This window comes from Numenius arquata, chromosome 19 (genome assembly GCF_964106895.1).
Source record: "Numenius arquata chromosome 19, bNumArq3.hap1.1, whole genome shotgun sequence".
Classification (NCBI taxonomy): Eukaryota; Metazoa; Chordata; class Aves; order Charadriiformes; family Scolopacidae; genus Numenius; species Numenius arquata.
In genome coordinates, this window is record NC_133594.1 from 6,400,396 (window position 1) to 6,416,855 (window position 16,460).

Consider the following 16,460-nt stretch of genomic DNA (forward strand, 5'->3'; position numbering starts at 1 on the left):
CTGGCCCCAGTTCAAGGCAATTGCTGCAGGTTTCATTGAAACCTGAAGGGCCGATGTGGAACCCCAGCCCCAGGAGGGTGGGGGGGACAGGAGCACTGTCCCCTCCCTGTCACTGCAAAGGGCCTTGTTGGCAGGGAATGGTGGAGGAGGTGGCTGGGGCTTAATGGAAAGGGTCTTCAGGAGCCCCAGTGCAGTATGGTGAAAAAAAGGAGAAAAATGCCTTTTTTTGGGAAGCAGGGGGAGTAAATAGTGCAGGGTCCCATGGAAAATAGGTGGCATGGAGGGCATGCAGATGCCTCGTGGCCTGCTTGAAAACCCAGGTGACAACCAGAGTAACGCAATGGTCACTGGGGGCTTCAGTGAGGGGAAACCTGGTGGGGTTTGGTCATTCAGGTGCTTGTGCATGGGGGACACTTGGTGCCAGCTCCCTCCTGTGCACCTCCCCAAACACCACGACATCCCGGGAGCAAGCGGGTGCTGCTGCCCCGTGCTCAGTGTCCCCTCCCTGGTGACAGAGAGTCTCATTTCTTGAAAATCTGGTGAGCAAAATGGGGCAAAAGGAGTGCTTCCTGTGCTTAGAGATGCTCTCACCGCATTCCCAACTCCACAGCCAACCAAACACGCGCGCCCGGCCCCTGCCATCAGCCCCCCGGCTCAGGTCACTGCCACCAGCAGCGTGCTCAGGTCCTTGAGCAGGGACTCGGGGGACACAGATGCCCAAACGCTGTCTGGGGTGACATCTGCTTGCCTGAAGGTGGGGTCTCCCTTCACCTTCCACATAGACATTGTGGAAGGATGGCAAGGGGCTCTGGCACTGAGGCTGCATCCTGGTTGTGCCATGGATTTTTGGATGGCAGCGGGGTGAGCAGGTCTGTTTTGGGGACAGCAAGTCCTTCTTGGAGCACCATTAGGGCATGTAAGTGGGTGCCAGCTGGCTGGGAACGGGGCCCCGCTCCCCTCGTGCCATGTTGTCCCCATTGCCGCTGCTTTCTGACCGTTTTGGGTGATTTCAAGCACATTTTGTTCCTGAAGGTTTTTTGCCCGTCGGTGTCCGGGGGAAGGTGAGGGAGGGTCCGGGGCCGTGCTGAGGGGAGGACTCGGCCCCACGGGGTGGCCGCAGGGCGTTGTGCGGGGCCGGTGTGTGCCCCCCCACACCCCCCGCAGGACGCGGCCGAAGTTCCCCCGGCAGCGGCGGCGGCGCAACGGCGGGTCAACAGCGCCCCCGCGCGGCCGCGGCGGGACACGGCGGGAGGGGACGCGACGGGACGGGACCGGGACGGGACGGGACAAGGACAACGGCGGGACCGGGCCGGAGGCAGACGGGCAGCCCGACCCCGACATCTTCTCGGTTGCCAAACCCCGGTGTTATTTTTCCCGGTCACCCCGACCCCGCCGTCCTCACCGGCAGCCCCGGTCCCCGCCATCCCGGTGCCACCCCGCCGTGTCACCGCCGACGGGCTGCTGCGGCCATCTCCGCCCCCCCCCCCCCCCCCTCCCCGGCAGCCGCACGGTGCCGGGCTGGGGGCCGTGACAGGGGTCTGGGACACTGTCCCCGAGGGGGCGGCACGAAGCCCCGCGGGGCAGCCCCGGGGCCGCTCGGGACAGGGTGCGGGAGCACGTCGGGGGCGCCGGACCCCTCAGCGGGGGGAGAACGGGGCCCCCTTGCCCGCGGCCGCCACCCGCTGCCGCCCCGGACCCCGTCGCGGGTCGTCCCAGTCCGTCCCAGTCCGCCCCACACCGTCCCCCCCCCTTCCCGGGGCGCCCCCCAACGGACAGCCGGTAGGAGAGCGGGTGAGGGCCCGCCCCCCGGGGATGACCTCACCCTGACGTCACCGCAAGCGCCGCCGTCTGATTGGTTCTCGCGGCCACTCGTCACGCCGGGGGCGGAGGCAGGGACGGGGTGAACGGACAGAGCACGGCCGCCGCCTGAGGTAACCGGGGGTCGCGGCCGGAGGGAACGGGCGGCACCGGGCACCACCACCACACACACCCCCCCCCGCACCCGGGGCCGCTCAGCGGCGGGGGGGGGAGGCCGGGGGAGCGGCCGGGGCCGGATGCGGCCCAGCCCGGCGGGCTGGGGGTACCGGGGGAACGGCTGGTGTAGGCCTTGAACCAGGAACACCCCCCCCGCCTTGCACCCCCGCGGCCAGGGCTGGTATAACGCCCCCCCCTCACAAACCCCCAGGGATGGGACCCCAGTGCCCCCCCATCGAGGTGCACCCTCCCCCCCCCTCCCCTCCGGCTCGTCCTGGGGACCCCTGGACCCGCGCACTCCCTTTCTCTGCCTGCAAAAGGCCCCAGGGGTCAGGGAATGGGCCCCACACGGGGGTGACCCCCCACCTCAAAAGCGGGGTTGGGGGGGGGGAGCTGGTGGGACCTCCCCCCAGCCGCAGAGGTCTGTGGGGTGAGTACCAGCCAGCAGCTGCCATGTTCTGGGGGCTCTCAGGGCAGCGGGGAGACTCCAGCACCTGGGGGTCCAGGGTGGTGGGTAGCGTGGTCCCACTGGGTGCTCTCAGTCTGTGCTGGTGGCCCATGACACCCTGACAAACGTTATCGGGGGGGTTGCCCAGCCGAACCCGAGGAAGGGGTGACACTGCAGCCAGAGACGGGAGGGTGAACCGGGGTCCCAGTCCATGAGATCAGACGGCAGCGCTGCCTAAAGCAGGGCCAAAACCCTCCACGCACTGGCTGCCCCAGTGGCTCAGCCTCCTGCCGCCTCAGAGCAGTGGGGGCAGCAGTAGCTCCTGCCCCCCAGGAAGGTGCTCACAGGGTCAGGGTGGCTCTTACCTCTGGCTCCCTGGCGCTGCGGTCGGCCTCGCTCACGCTTGTTGGCCCAGAGGGGTGATTTGGGACTAAAATCACGTCTTTTCCTCCTGTAGATCACAGCGCAGACTGGCTCCCGGCACCACCGCGCCAAACTGGATTTCAACCGGTGATCGGCAAGGTGAGGTGCTGCATCCCCATGCTTCGTCCTCGGGCTGTTCAGGACCACGCGGGGCCACCAAAACTGCCTTAGAAAAGGTTTTGTGTCTAATGGGATATTTGCCAGCAAATTCAAGCCCCGAACACTATATATTTCTTTATTTGTAAAGATGTTTGAAGTCCTTGAATTTACCCTTTGGCCACCTTAAATCTAGTTTCTAATCCCCAGCACAGTTAATCAAATCCACAGTGGTTTGAATTATGAGATGTCTGAGGGGGGGATTTATAGCTTGTATTGCTGATTATACCTTGACTTTATTATATTGCAAACATCTAACTTACGGTCACGGCTGAGATTTACAATCCTCAGGTAGGTGCTCGGGAACTTCTAGTGACTGTAATGGGAGGTGACTGGTGGGGCTGTTGCCACAGATAAACATGTAATCTGTAAAACGTTAATGCTCTTAAAACAGGAAGAGATGAGGCAGAACAGGGGGAAAGGGTGTATCAGCTTAAAAAAAAAGTAATAATATAATTGGGTGTATCGCTGAGCAAGGCTCTGGGATGCCTGGTTTGGCTGAGACATTCATGCCTGGAGAGGGTTTGGGGCTTGTTGGTCTCCAGGATTTAGATGCTTGCTCCTTCTTGCTCTCAGCTGAAGGTTTTTAGGGTTTGCAGTAGCCCTGGGGAGGGGGAAGGGGTGATAAATAGCAATGGGGGTACTCACAGAGCTGATGCCTGCCTCCCCGGTTCAGTGGGCCCTTGCGTCTGTGGCTCTTTTGGACCTCACCAGCAGTTTCTCCTCTGTCTTGGAGGAGCAGCGAGACCCACACAGGCGGGTGCCCCTCGGCCAACATGACGAGCGAGGTGGTGGAGAACGAGTTTGAGTTTTACTCCAAGGCAGAGAAGTACTGGAAGGATGTGCCCGCCACGGTGGACGGCATGCTGGGGGGCTACGGCCACATCTCCAGCATTGACATCAACAGCTCTAGGAAGTTCCTGCAGAGGTTTCTGCGGGTAGGTGGCCTGGTCTGTCATGATCCCAAAGCTTTGTCCTTCTCCCAGCACAGAGCTGGGCTCTTCTGAGTTGCTCCATGGGATCCTTCATTGCATGTATGCTAGGACAGCTCTGCCCTGCAATGGGTCCCCTTTATCCCAGCCCCACCCTGTGTGGTTGCCCCATTTCTCCTCTGTGGGTACCTCATGGTGCGATTCAGCCCCTCATGGTTGTTGTTCCAGGATGGTCCCAACCGGACAGGGACAACCCGTGCTCTGGACTGCGGGGCAGGCATTGGCCGGATCACCAAGCGGCTGCTGCTGCCCCTGTTCAAGACGGTGGACATGGTGGACGTGACAGAGGACTTTCTCACCAAGGCCAAGAGCTACCTGGGAGAGGAGGGCAGGCGGGTGCGCAACTACTTCTGCTGCGGTCTCCAGGACTTCAGCCCCGAGCCCAACTCTTACGATGTCATCTGGATCCAGTGGGTCATTGGTGAGAGTCACTTTACTTGTGGGGGGGTCTCACCAGCCTCTCCTCCAACCATCTTCCCCCGAGGGGCAGGTTCCCCACACACTGGGGAGAGCTTTGGGCAGGAGATCTTGAGGTCTGCATGAAGAATGAGCATCACAGCATAGGTGGGAAGCTGGGTTGGGGACCTGCCCTCTGTGGGGTATTGTACTGTGGGGTCTCTTCCCCCAAGCCCTTGGAGGCCAGGACAGAGGTGTGGGTTGGAGGGAGTTGGACAGAGCCCATGGGACACAAGTTGGACACCCCCAGGCTAAAGCTTTCACGTACAAATAGGTCAGGAGGGATCCCAACCATGGTCTCTTGGTCTCCTCCCCTTTTATCACATGCTGCCTGGGGGTCCTGCCGTGGTCACCCGTGCCCTCTAACACCTGCTCTGCCCCTCCAGGACATCTCACCGACAACCACCTCTCCGACTTCCTGAAGCGGTGCCGCGCTGGCCTGCGGCCCAACGGCATCGTGGTCATCAAGGACAACATGGCACAGGAGGGCGTGATCATGGATGATGTGGACAGCAGCGTCTGCCGGGACCTGGATGTAGTCCGTAAGATCATCCGCCGAGCTGGGCTGCACCTCCTGGCCGAGGAACGCCAGGAGAACTTCCCTGATGAGATCTACCATGTCTACACCTTTGCCATGAGATGAGGGCAGCTGGTGGCAGGAGAAGGTCTCTCCGGGGCCAGCTCGGAGCACGGGCCAGCACAGCGGTTCCTGCTGGGGCCGGGAGGGATGAGGACCATGCCTTCACCGTGGGGTGGCAGACAGCGGCGAGGGTGTCACGACTCCCGCTCTCCGGGGCTGGTGACAAGGATGGGGCTTTGTCTTCCAAGTTGCTGCTGTTTGTGAAAAAGAGGTGTTTGCCAAATACATTTTCCTGCTGTTGCATTTCTGCACGTGGGCTTTGTCAGACGCAGTGTTGGCTTGATGCCACCTTTAGTGGCTCTGTACAGGAGCGAGAGGGTCTCCCCCGCCAGAGACACGCTGAGACCAGTCACACAGGGCTCCTGTTGGTGAACAGGAGCTGGGAGCACCTCTGTGAGGGTTGGCGCTCCATTCCCCACTTGGGTGTTTGACCCTTTCCTGCTCTTGAGCTCGGGGCTGCTCACAACAACGAGCTGGGCAAGGAAAATGGGAGAAATCTCTGCCATTTCCCTGCAGTGGGTTGGGGAGGCAACACCAGGTTCTGGGGCTTTGTAGGGTCATCTCCTTTAATCCTATGAGCAGGTCTCCCACACGGGCAGCAGAAGAGGAGGTGGATGTAATCCTGTAGCCCAACACAACTTGGCCAATGCCGGCACAATAACTTGCCAGGTGGGCAAGCAGACCCCAGCTGCAGCCCGTCTCTCCAGCCAGGCTTACACCCCATGCCCACAGAGCCCTCTCCTCCACCCCTTCTCTCCTGCAGAAGAAACAAGCCCCTCATCATTATTATAAAAAGGCCTCATTTAATTGCTCATTTCCCATTCCAGACACCAGGGGAGTATTTGATCATATTATTTTTTTTTTCAAACATCAATTCATCAAGATGCACAGCTCTAGTTCCACAGGGTGGGAGAAGGTAAAACACAGGAAGGCAATGAGGGGAGGAGACAACCCTTCTGCAGCCAAACTGCCAGTAGATCCCAGATCCACCTGCTATAAACTGTACCTGCTCAGAATCAATTGTTTTTCCTTTTTTCACCCTCTTCTGCATCTGTCCCCCATGACAAACAGAAACCAAAACAACAAAAATGCAGGAAGGGCTCAGCTCTGCGGGCAGTCTTTGGCACGTCACGGGGAAGCAGATGCCTAGAAGGGGGAACCAGACAGCTGTGGCAAAGCTGGGACATGGAACCTCCATGTGCAGCCCCAGAGTTTGCAGGCTCCAGTAGCAGGTTGGAAAGAAACCCCCCCGAATCCTGCTGCAATTTCTTGTTCCTGGGAAGGAGGCACTGGAGACCAAGGTCCAAGGAACGGGGAGGGAGGCACAAGGCACTCAGCAGTCAGCTGCCCGTTCCTCCTCCTTGTACAGGGAACACATCACGAAACCAAGAAACATCCATTTGTCTGTTTGTTTTGGAGCCCAGCACCTCTGAGATGTCCTTGGCAGATGGGTCCTCTGTGCTGGGAGGATGGGGTGCTCCCAGTAGAAGCTCGGAGGGTGCCCAGCAGCCGGCCACCACTGCCAGCCCTGTTTCCCCTCACCCCCATTGTGCTCCCGGGTGCAGCAGCCTGCATGAGCGAGGAAAGCGTCCATATCCACGCGGGGATGCTGGACCTCCCTCCATCTTGTCCGCCTCCACCACCAGAACCAGAGACAGCAAACCAAGACATCAATGCCAGCACTCTCTTGACACAGGGAACACCTCTTCTCCCAGCACCCCCAGGCATCTCATGACTCGCCGCTCGCCTAAGGCACAGCGTCACCCACCCCGGGCCCAGCAGGGCTGGAGAGAGAGAGGGGACAGGCTGCCCTGACAGGTCCAGTCACACCACCCCAACCGCCCCACTAGTCCTGCCCATCAGGCCCTTCCTTAAAATCCACACAAACCGGCCCTCTGCCCCAGTATCTGGCTTCCCGATGCCCAGGGGCTCTCTTCACCCCCGGGAGCCATGGGGCTCTGCCTGGCTCCCCACCATGTGGCCCCAGAGCAACGAGGCCTCCACAGACATGCATCAGCGTCATGCTCAAAAAAGCATCCCCCCAAAAACGCAGCAGAGATGGACACCATGGGCAGCACTGGCCAAGCCGTGGGCACGTGGACAGTCCACCTTTTGCAAAGAAAACTGGCCCAGAGCAGAAATTTGGTGGCTGTAGGCACACGATGACCGTGGAGGGTGGAGATGGAGAGGCATTAGCCAGGCTCAGAGGTCCTCGTGCCCGGCAGCAGCGTGGTCAATGAGCAGGTACCACTTCAGCCTGTCTGGAAGAGGTAGAGCCTTGATTTTGACATCTACTGGCCACGGTTTAAGGCGCTGCCGGATAAACACCCTGCAGAGATGTTTCAGTGCCTGCGGGGAGCGCTCCAGCTGCTTCAGAGAGCAGAAAAGAGTCCTGATCTTCTCCCCGTGGTACCTACAGCTGCTGGTGTTGACCTCAAAGTTGCTGGGCAGCCGGATGGCTTGTGAACTGGCCATCATGAGCTCCAGCAGAGTCTGACCCTTCTGGATAAGGTCTGTAGAGAAGCTGTCATCTTCAGAGACACTGAGGTGCGAGCAGAGGCACTCGAAGACGATGTGGAAGCCTGACCAGCAGGAGGGACCGTGGAGGGAGCAGTCGTAGGCAGCACCCGACTCCAGCAAGAATCGCAGCAGCAGGAAGTGGCGTTTGAAGCTTTTGAAGCAGAGGTGGGTGAGGGACTCAGGGGCCGGGCACTCGCTGGGGTTGGCACCGTGAGCCAGCAGCAGCTGTGTGACACGAAAGCAGAAACGACTGATCACCTGTGCCTCCTCGGTGTTGCTGCACACCATCTCTCCCAGCAGGAAGATGACATAGGTGAAGACAGTGTCTCCGTCTTTGGTGGTGGCCCTGACATCCGCGCCTGGAGAAGAGGACAGAGAACATTGCAGTCAATCAGGCCAGGACAGCACTAACTGTGGCACACTGGGCTTTACTCTTGCTCAAGTAGGACCATAAAGGAGTTGAGAGGGCAGTGCCCGCTGCTTTACAAAGAATCAGCCAGTGCCAGACCTGGAGGGTGTGCGGAAAGGGGAGAAGGTTGCCCTCACCTCCTTCCAACAGGAGACGGATGCTCTCGGTGTTGTGGATCTGGACACCGTCACTGCTGGCCAGGGCGTGCAACAGCGCTGTCTTCCCTGCAACGGAGCAATCGGTCAGTCAGATGAAAATAGGTTGACACCCCAAAAGGCAGGAAGGAAAACAATCCAACCCACTGATCAGACAGACAAACATGGGGAGAGACAGCCCTTCTCCTTCTGGCAGGCTCCCGCTGTCCCTGTGATGCTGCACAGCTGTGGGGACAGGGTGACACGCCACATGCACATGGGTGGTGGTGTCCCCACATGTGCCATGAGTGGGTTTTAGAGCCATATGCACCCAAGGCTGTAAGGGCAGAGCCCCATCCCCTCTCCCACGGACTGCAGAGCTGGTTTCAGCCCCTGATGTAGCCAAGGTACAAGGAGAACACACACAGCACCAGGGAGGTTCTGCAGCCTGCACCCAACTTCCACACCAGTTTGTAACGGGAGCGCATTTGCAGCAGCAAGACGGAAGGACCCAGACCCCCTGCCCTGCTCTAGCCCACCCGCAAGGGCCAGCTGCCGGGAGCACCCAGGCTGGGGGAGCCTGATGGGGCACACGGACCATTTTTGTCAGCTGCGTTGACGTTGGCCCCCAGCTGAAGCAGCCGCTGGAGGCACGGCAACCGCTCGGGCTCCTCGCTGGCCAGATCGAGGGGACTGCTCTCATGGATCTGCACAGACCAAGAGGGAAAAAAAATCACAAGTATTAAAGACTATCTGTGAGTGCCTCTGCAGAGTCACTTCTGGGGCTTCATCATGGTGAATGTTAAGAACATATTTGAACCCATCCCCAAAAATCAAAGTGAACCTTCCCCAGTGTGTCCACAGACAGAGGTTTGTCTACTCCAGCCTCCTCCCACCCATCACTCCATGGCAGGGGCAAATTTGCTCAGCAAAAGGCAACCTAAACTTCTGCTGCAGCATCAGAGCACTACAGACAATAGGAAAGGCCACCAAGGGGAGGGAAGTGGGGAGCAGGGAGGGGTGTCCCCACACACCAGTCCCTTGCAGCGAAGTCTCAAGGAGGCTCAGCTTGGCCATGCCCAGGCAGCTAAGCCCGTACCCGGTCTCTCCGGTTGATGTCAGCCCCGTGGTGCACCAGGAGCTCCACCATGTCCGGCTGGTTGCGGAGCACCGCGATGTGCAGGGGGGTGTAGTAGGTGACTGGATCTGAGGACAAAAACACAGCATCAGAGAGCCCCAGAACGGCCCCAATACCCACCAAAAGTAGAAGGGGGCAGCTGGGGAGAGCCTTGAGAATGCAGCTCCCACGTGGCTGAGTTTGGACAAGGGCTACCACAAGGCACATCTATGCTATCCCAGCAAGGAGTGGGGGTCTGAGCTGGCAGCACCCCCTCTTCCTGCCCCAGACATCACCGCCTCCCAGGGCAGCCTCTTACCAGCTGGTTCCTCCTGGCCGGGCCCTGCCCTTTCCCATCAGCCTTACCTTCAAAGCTGAGGTCAGCTCCGAACTCCAGGAGGATTTCTGCAGCAGGGACGAGCCCCAGCTCAGTGACCTTCAGCAGGGCATAACTCACACCTTCTTGATAAAACGGGGAGTGGGTCTCCCTCTCCAAGACTCGTCTCACAGCCGAGAGGTGGCTCCTGTCGCTGCCCAGACAGGCAGGGCTTGAGACACACAAAACCAACCAATTATCCAGTTGAATGGCACATGCACCTCAGGGGTGTGTAAGGGTCACAGTAGCATCAGGTGAAGAAGGAGATGCTCTGGTCTCTCCTCTTGTCTTGTAACCAGCAGGCCTCTAACCTGTTGGCTGTGGGGTTCCACAGCAGCGTCAGGGTCACAGCTGAACCCCAGTTTAGGTTTTCCTGCCATGGGTCAGGCAGAAAGGGCTGTTCCCGGGGAGCACACACATCCCATGTTTGCTCTGCTCCACCCCCACATTCCCAAAGAACAGCAGCAAGAGGAGGGTCCGTGGGACAAGCTGCTCCCTGGGACTGGGGTTTGTTCCCAGCCCGTGCTGTGTCTGACCTCAGCCACATCACTGAGCTCCAGCCATCACCCCCTACAGCACCAAGTGGGCATTTAACCCCAGAACCCTGCTCCCAGCTCCATCTAGTTACCTCTCAAGGGTGCTCTGCTGTTCTGCATCCTGTATCGCCAGCAGCCCCAAGATCTCGTCTACCAGGGGCTGATACTCGAAGATGATCCTGCGGAAGCCGTGCAGGAAAGGCATGGTGCTCTGTTCTGCGCACAGACCATCCAGGGGCCTCCAGCATGGCAGTGGTGTTTTCCCCTCTGCAGGTATCTAGCAGGCAGACCCTGGCACTGCCTGGTTTCCAAAGCACTTTTCCCACCTTTTAAAACAAACAAGGCTTTCTAGCGTTTTTGCATTTAGAAAAGAAAACCACAGCCTTCCTCCGTCCTTATGCAGTTCTAAAAGGCAAGAAAGACCAGCGCAGGGATCTCCTCCCACACACCACGGAGGTGTATTCAAATTATCTCCTGCACACAGAGCCGCAAATTAGAGTTATCTGGCGGCTGGAAAAAAACACACCAGGCGGAGCCCAGGCTCCGGGCAAGCCCCATTTGCAGGGGACCCCACCCGCTGGGGGTGCCAGGGGCCGGAGGGGAGAGGGGCTCCGGGGGTCCCTGCGACCAGCAAACCCCTGCCTGGGGTGACGAGCGGGGCTGGAGCAGCCCCGGCAAGGCCGGGGATCCCCTAACCCCCTGCGACCCATAGGAGCCAGCCCAGGGACCACCTCCCCCCGGCCCGCACAGGGCGGCAGCCCCGGGGAGGGGATCGAGAGACCCCCAAATCCCACTGCGCCCCATAAGGGGAAAGCGCAGAGGGCCATAAACCCCCCGCCACCCCACCGAGAGGGCCCCAGCGGCGCTGGACCCCCCGGCGCCCCACTGGGCGAGTCCCCGGAGCTCCCCGGGAGTGTCCGCAGGGGTTCCCAACCTCCACGGGGAGAGACGCGGAAAACCCACCAACCGCCCTCCCGCCAAAGGAGTCGCCCCGGTACCGAGAGCCCCCACAACTCACCGGCCCTCGCCCGCCCCAGGCCCCGCCGCCGGAAGCGGAAGCCGCTGGGTGCGCCGGGAGGGGCGGGGCCTCACGAGGGGCGGGGCCTCATGGGGGTGTGTGTCTCACTGGGGGCGGGGACTCACTGGGGGTGGGGACTCACTGGGGGCGGGGACTCACTGGGGGCGGGGACTCACCGGGGGCGGGGCCGCGGCGCGGCCGGCAGGGGGCAGCCCGCCGCCGGGAGCGGCGCGCCGGGAGCGCGCGTGGGGCGGGAATGCGCGCGGCAGGTGGGCGGGAACGGGGGGGACGGGGGTGGGAACACAGGGGACGGGGGCGGCACGGCCGGGGCACCCCCGTTGTATCCCCCTCCCCCCCTTCCTGATGTACCCCCTCCTTGTTGTCCTGGCTACAAGGGCAAGGTGGGCACGCACACCCGCACCGCTGCATCCCCCCCCCTCCGGCGCCCGGGATGGCTTCAGCTCCAGCTCCGCCACCCGTGGGAGTGGGTGGGTGGGTGTGGGTGGGTGATATGGCCCTGCAACCCCCTGCACCAGCCCATTTCCCCAGCCAGCACCCCGCCTTCCTGGCACCACCCACCGGTGGGGTACTCACACCCACCCAGGACGGGCTGGGGGGGGGTGGCACCGAGTGGCTGTCACCTCCCCGGGGTTTGGGGGGGCTCGGGGGGCTGTCCTGCCTGCAGCACACCCGGACCCTCCCCTGCTGAAAGAGCTGCTGGGGGAAGCGTTAGCCCAGGCTTTATTGGTATTATTATCATCATCATTATTTGCATTATTATTCTGGTGGAATTTCCAGGCGGGGGGGGGGGGCGCTCCGGAGAGCCAGCAATAACTGAAGCCGCCTTGGGTTTCCTATTTACTTATTTATTTTATTCTGGTGGAGCACTTCCAGATTTCAGCAGGCAGCCGTGGCCCGGGGGCAGAGGGGGCGAGGAGGCTGTGCCGGTTGGGCATTTTTCCGACATGCCGTCACGCTCCCCCCTGTTTCTCACCCTTCTCTTCCCCACACAAAGTGGGGTGACAGGGTGGGGGACCCCAATGCCTGCACTTCCCCCGAGCCTGCCTTTGTGACAGGACAGGGGGTCCCAAGCCCTTTGCAGGCTCTGGTGCCATGGGGACGTGGTGGCATGTGGTGGCACCTTTCTGGGCAGCTGGCATGGACCCCCCCCTTGCAGCCCAATAGCCCCTGTAGGTAGGGTTGGGGGGCATCATCCCTGTGCCGTCCTGAGTGGGGGGAAATAATCCCGTCCAAGCTCCCTGGGCAGCGACCAGAGGGGAGAAGCAGCAGGAGGAGGAACAGGGAGTGAGGATTTCTCCCTCTGCATGGAGGATGCTTTATGCCCATGTGAGCCAGCTTCAAACCGACAGCCCAGCCAGGAAGACCCCATATCGGGTGGGACAGGCAGCTGAGGCCCTCGGTCTAGTCCTCAGTGCCTCCTCACTGCCACCAGTGACTGGGCAAACCTTGGACCCTCTGCAGTCCCAGTAAAGCCCAAACCCTCCATGGTCCGGTAAAACCCTCTGCAGTCCGGGTGGCAGTGCTGGGCGCAGTCATTGTCCCCAGCCACGTGGCAGTGGTGGGGATCCTTCAAGGTCCAGCCCTCCTGGGGCACTCTTCTGGGGGGAAATCCCCCCTGCATTCCCCACCTTTGGCTAGAAAAGGAGGGGTGGCAAAGTGTAGGTCACCCCACTGCCATCTCTGACCCCAGCTGTGTTGGACCCATGGATGAGGGGCCTGGCCATGCCCCCACGAGCCCCGCAGAGGCTTTGCCTCCACCCCAGTAACCCTCCCAACTGGAAAGGAGGCTTTGGGGGTGCGGTGTGGGGGCAAACCCGGCTAAAAACCAGCCACAGAAGGGGTCAGGCTCAGAGACCCAAGGGCTGAAACCCTTCCCTGGCCATCAGCACGGCAAGGCTGGTGAGGGGTCGGGCACAAGGGAGCCCTTCCCTGGAGCATCCCTGCCCTGGTCCTGCCATGACCATGCTGCAAGCCATGGCCTCCAGGAAGATGACTCCCCAACCCCACTTTTTTGGGGTGAAAAAAATCTGTTTTTTCAAATATGGATGTCGTTGGCGCAGTCGGCTGGGGCGTTCGAGTGCCCGGCCAAAATAACAGTGTCGGGATCTGCCCCCTTCCTCCCCATCGCCTTGGCGGGGCGGACCAGGAAGAATGCGAGTTGGCTATCCATCAGGGAGACAGAGCAACAGCCAGCCGAAGAAAGAGGGGCATTTTAGGAGGAAAGCCAGGGAAATTTGATCATTAAGAAATCCTCCTGGCTGTCTGGGGGAATTTAATTAAATTGCTGGAAAGGGCTGTAAGCACATCTGGATCCAATATGTGCAGCTTTGATTTTTTTCTTTCTTTCTTTCTTTCTTTTTTTTTTTTTTTTTTTAGTTCACTCTTTTCCCATCTCGCTGTTGAAGCTGGGGGGGGGGGGGGAATAAAAGGGAAATAGCAGAGCCACGGAGTATTGGTTCATCTGGGACTGGGATTCCTGGCAGGGAAAGAAAGAGAGGGAGAGAAAGAAAGAGCAAAAGAAAGAGGCAGAAACAGAGGGAATAAGAAAGCTGTGAGAAAGCACCAACGGCCTGGCCAGAGTGTTTTATAATGCCACCGACCACAGAGACAAGGAGCTAGGAGGGAATGGAGGGAGTTGTGAGGGCAGGAGGGGAGAGGAGGAGGAGAGGAGGTAGCCCAGGGCACGCTGCACTTTTGGAGTCTGGCAGGGATGGAGAGAGAAAGAGGAATTGCCCAGTGGATACAGAAATACCATTGCTTCTGGGAGCGGCAGGGCATGGGGGGGCTCCTCCAGCAAAAGCCCCTGGCCGTCACCGCTGTGGGCAGCGCTGCCCTGACCCCTGCCTGGCCCAATGCCCTTGGTGCCGGGGGTAGGATGGGGATGCTCTTTCTGGTCCCCTGCCCCGGGCAGGATGCGCTGGGCATGGCTTGGATTTAAGCGGATAGGGCTGGCAGCCCTGCTCCCCCAGCACCAGGGAAGGGACCGATCCGTGCCACCCACCCCAAGAGCCACTCGCTGGGTCCTGGCTGGGTACCATCAAGCCCCTTCTATCTCCCTTACTCTACTCCTTACTGTTCCCTTACTCCAAACATCATCGTTACGGTGGAGCAGAGGTGCAGCTCCATAGTAAGGAAAAACCTTCCACCCATAGGAGATCTGGGTAAGTCAGCCCAGTTTCTCTGCGTGGTAATATCCATAAGGCAAGATTTTGGGAATATTAAGGAGAACGAGCTCCCAGGTAGCGAAGGGAGCAGCACCAGCCCCAGCAAGTTCTCCAAGGATGCTGCACGTCCCACCCCAGCTACCCCCACCATCCAGGGGCGAGGAGCAGGGCTGGGGCTGGCAGGGCACGTCCGGATCCGTGCCACAGCGAGCGCTCTGGAAGCGCGAGATGTTATCACAGCATGAGAGAAATATCAGGAAACTCCGCGGAGGACACAAAGCGAGATTACTAAAAAAAAATCCTCTTTTGGGTTGTTGGGTTTTTCTCAAGAGAGGAAGATGAAGGACTTGGCAAACAGAAACACATTCATCCCAAGGGCTGCAAACCGGGCAGGCTCTGCCCGGCTGGATCCTCACCCTGAGAGCCTGGCACGGTCCTGCCAGTCCGGTGCCGCTTCGGTTCATGAGCCCAACACCCCCAGCTCAGCAAAATCAAACTCTGAGCACACCCCCAGCTCAGCAAAACCCAGGCACTCGGTCTCAGGCAAACCGAACCTGCTTGGCTTCATCTCCAAGCCACCCGTGCTTCGCTCCGAGCATGGCCGAGAGTCACCTTGCCAGCTCCAAGGTCCAGTTTTAAACACTTAAAACATTATTTATTTTTTTCCCATAAATAAAGAAGAGCTTGCACAAGAGAGTTAGGAAACGCCAGGAGGGTGGGTTTCAAACAACTGGGTCTCGCTTTAGATGCCTTGTGTGGCTGGCGGAGTTAAAAAAAAAATGATGCTAGGGAAAAAAAAAAAAAAAAAGGCAAATCCTACAGCTAAAAAGGAAATTGCATTAATACAGATTGTTTTATTTAAAAAAAGCAAACCCTGACCTCTACTTCAAAAAAGTCATTAGACATTCTCCTTCTGAAAGGCCGACAGGGGATATTACTGAAAGGCCAGTTAATTTCTCAATGACTTACTGTTCTTGCTCTGCTCATGGAAATGTGTAAAGAGTCGGAGGGTAATTTAAGGCACCCTGCAGAAAGGTGTGTAAATCTTTGCATGTCTAAAGAAACTTTACCAGACCGCTAGGATTGGGAAAAAAGAAAATGCTTGCCCTCTTTTTTTTTTTTTTACTTTTTTTTTTTTTAACTTTCCTTTGGAACTCTGATCCCCTTTGATCATAAAAAAGGTCATATTTCACCCAAAAAAATATCAGCAATCACAGGGCCCGAGGAAGTGCGAACCCAAGGGGGTTTCACCGATGATTATTCCCTCCATTTAATTATTTAATGCCACAAACTGAGGGAAAGCCGTCTCCCTTGGAAAAGCCAGACAGTTCAAGAATAAGGTCTGGCCCCAAACAAGGAGAAGGAAGAGGGTTATAAATGGGGCTGGGGCTGCTCCGTCCCCCTTCCCGCCCTCACCCCTTCATGGGCCAAGACCAGCTGCCCCACCACCCCCCCAAAATAATCACAGCAAGATGTTCCCAGCCTCTGGGGCCAAGGGGGGAAACGCTGAGGGAACGACGGGGGTCCTCACTTCCCCAGCCAACCAGGGCACATTGCCAGCGGGTCACTGCCTTACAAGGGGACATCTCTGTCCCCCATATTGGTCTTTGAGCAGTTTTTCCTGGGCATGGTCCTGGAAGGGTGGTGGTCCCATCCTGGGAAGGGTCTGTCCTACAGCCCTGGTGGGAAAAAAGCAGGATAAAGCGGGTACCTGGCCAAGGAGGGTGGCACAGGGTGGCACTGGGTCCCCCAGGGCCCAATGGTCTAAAGGGTGATGCAGGCATCTCCCCCCCCAGGTGCATGGAGCAGCCAGGAGGGCTGACGGCAATATGTGCAATCTATATTCTAATACATGCATTGAGTGCATAACTGCAGCGCACAGCATCGCCCTGGCACTGCGTGCTGCCGGGGACCCATCCAGCTGGGTGTTGGGTGGAGGTAAAACACCCATCCGTGGGGAGCAGCCCCCGGGGAAGCAGGAGCAGCAAGTGGTGTGACACCAGCCCGTGATTTACACAGCCAAGGAGGGGCAGAACCAGACACCGGCATTGACTTCTAAAGTGGCCCTCGGGCCAA

At 59.2% G+C, this 16,460-nt stretch overlaps 2 protein-coding genes across 7 annotated transcripts; one reads left to right on the forward strand and one right to left on the reverse strand.

The window, feature by feature from the left end:
• Nucleotides 1-1,874: 1,874 nt before the first annotated feature.
• NTMT1 (N-terminal Xaa-Pro-Lys N-methyltransferase 1) lies at nucleotides 1,875-5,345 on the forward strand. 5 transcript variants are annotated; one of them, XM_074161124.1, is made up of 5 exons: nucleotides 1,875-1,931; nucleotides 2,880-2,944; nucleotides 3,678-3,939; nucleotides 4,162-4,414; nucleotides 4,836-5,345. In XM_074161124.1, the coding sequence occupies exons 3-5, from the start codon at nucleotides 3,778-3,780 to the stop codon at nucleotides 5,090-5,092; spliced, it is 672 nt and encodes a 223-aa protein (XP_074017225.1). In that variant the 5' UTR covers nucleotides 1,875-1,931; nucleotides 2,880-2,944; nucleotides 3,678-3,777; the 3' UTR covers nucleotides 5,093-5,345. The 5 variants fall into 5 exon arrangements, with proteins under 5 accessions (XP_074017225.1, XP_074017226.1, XP_074017227.1 ...); XM_074161125.1 differs by having other exon boundaries at nucleotides 2,880-3,021; nucleotides 3,744-3,939; nucleotides 4,836-5,339; XM_074161126.1 differs by having other exon boundaries at nucleotides 3,738-3,939; nucleotides 4,836-5,339.
• Nucleotides 5,346-5,880: 535 nt separating this feature from the next.
• ASB6 (ankyrin repeat and SOCS box containing 6) lies at nucleotides 5,881-10,507 on the reverse strand. 2 transcript variants are annotated; one of them, XM_074161208.1, is made up of 6 exons: nucleotides 10,274-10,507; nucleotides 9,636-9,817; nucleotides 9,252-9,358; nucleotides 8,751-8,859; nucleotides 8,156-8,242; nucleotides 5,881-7,968 (listed from the first exon to the last, which is right to left on the reverse strand). In XM_074161208.1, exons 1-6 carry the CDS (start codon nucleotides 10,384-10,386, stop codon nucleotides 7,292-7,294), a joined length of 1,275 nt encoding a protein of 424 aa, XP_074017309.1. In that variant the 5' UTR covers nucleotides 10,387-10,507; the 3' UTR covers nucleotides 5,881-7,291. The 2 variants fall into 2 exon arrangements, with proteins under 2 accessions (XP_074017309.1, XP_074017310.1); XM_074161209.1 differs by lacking the exon at nucleotides 8,156-8,242 and having other exon boundaries at nucleotides 10,274-10,386.
• Nucleotides 10,508-16,460: the final 5,953 nt, after the last annotated feature.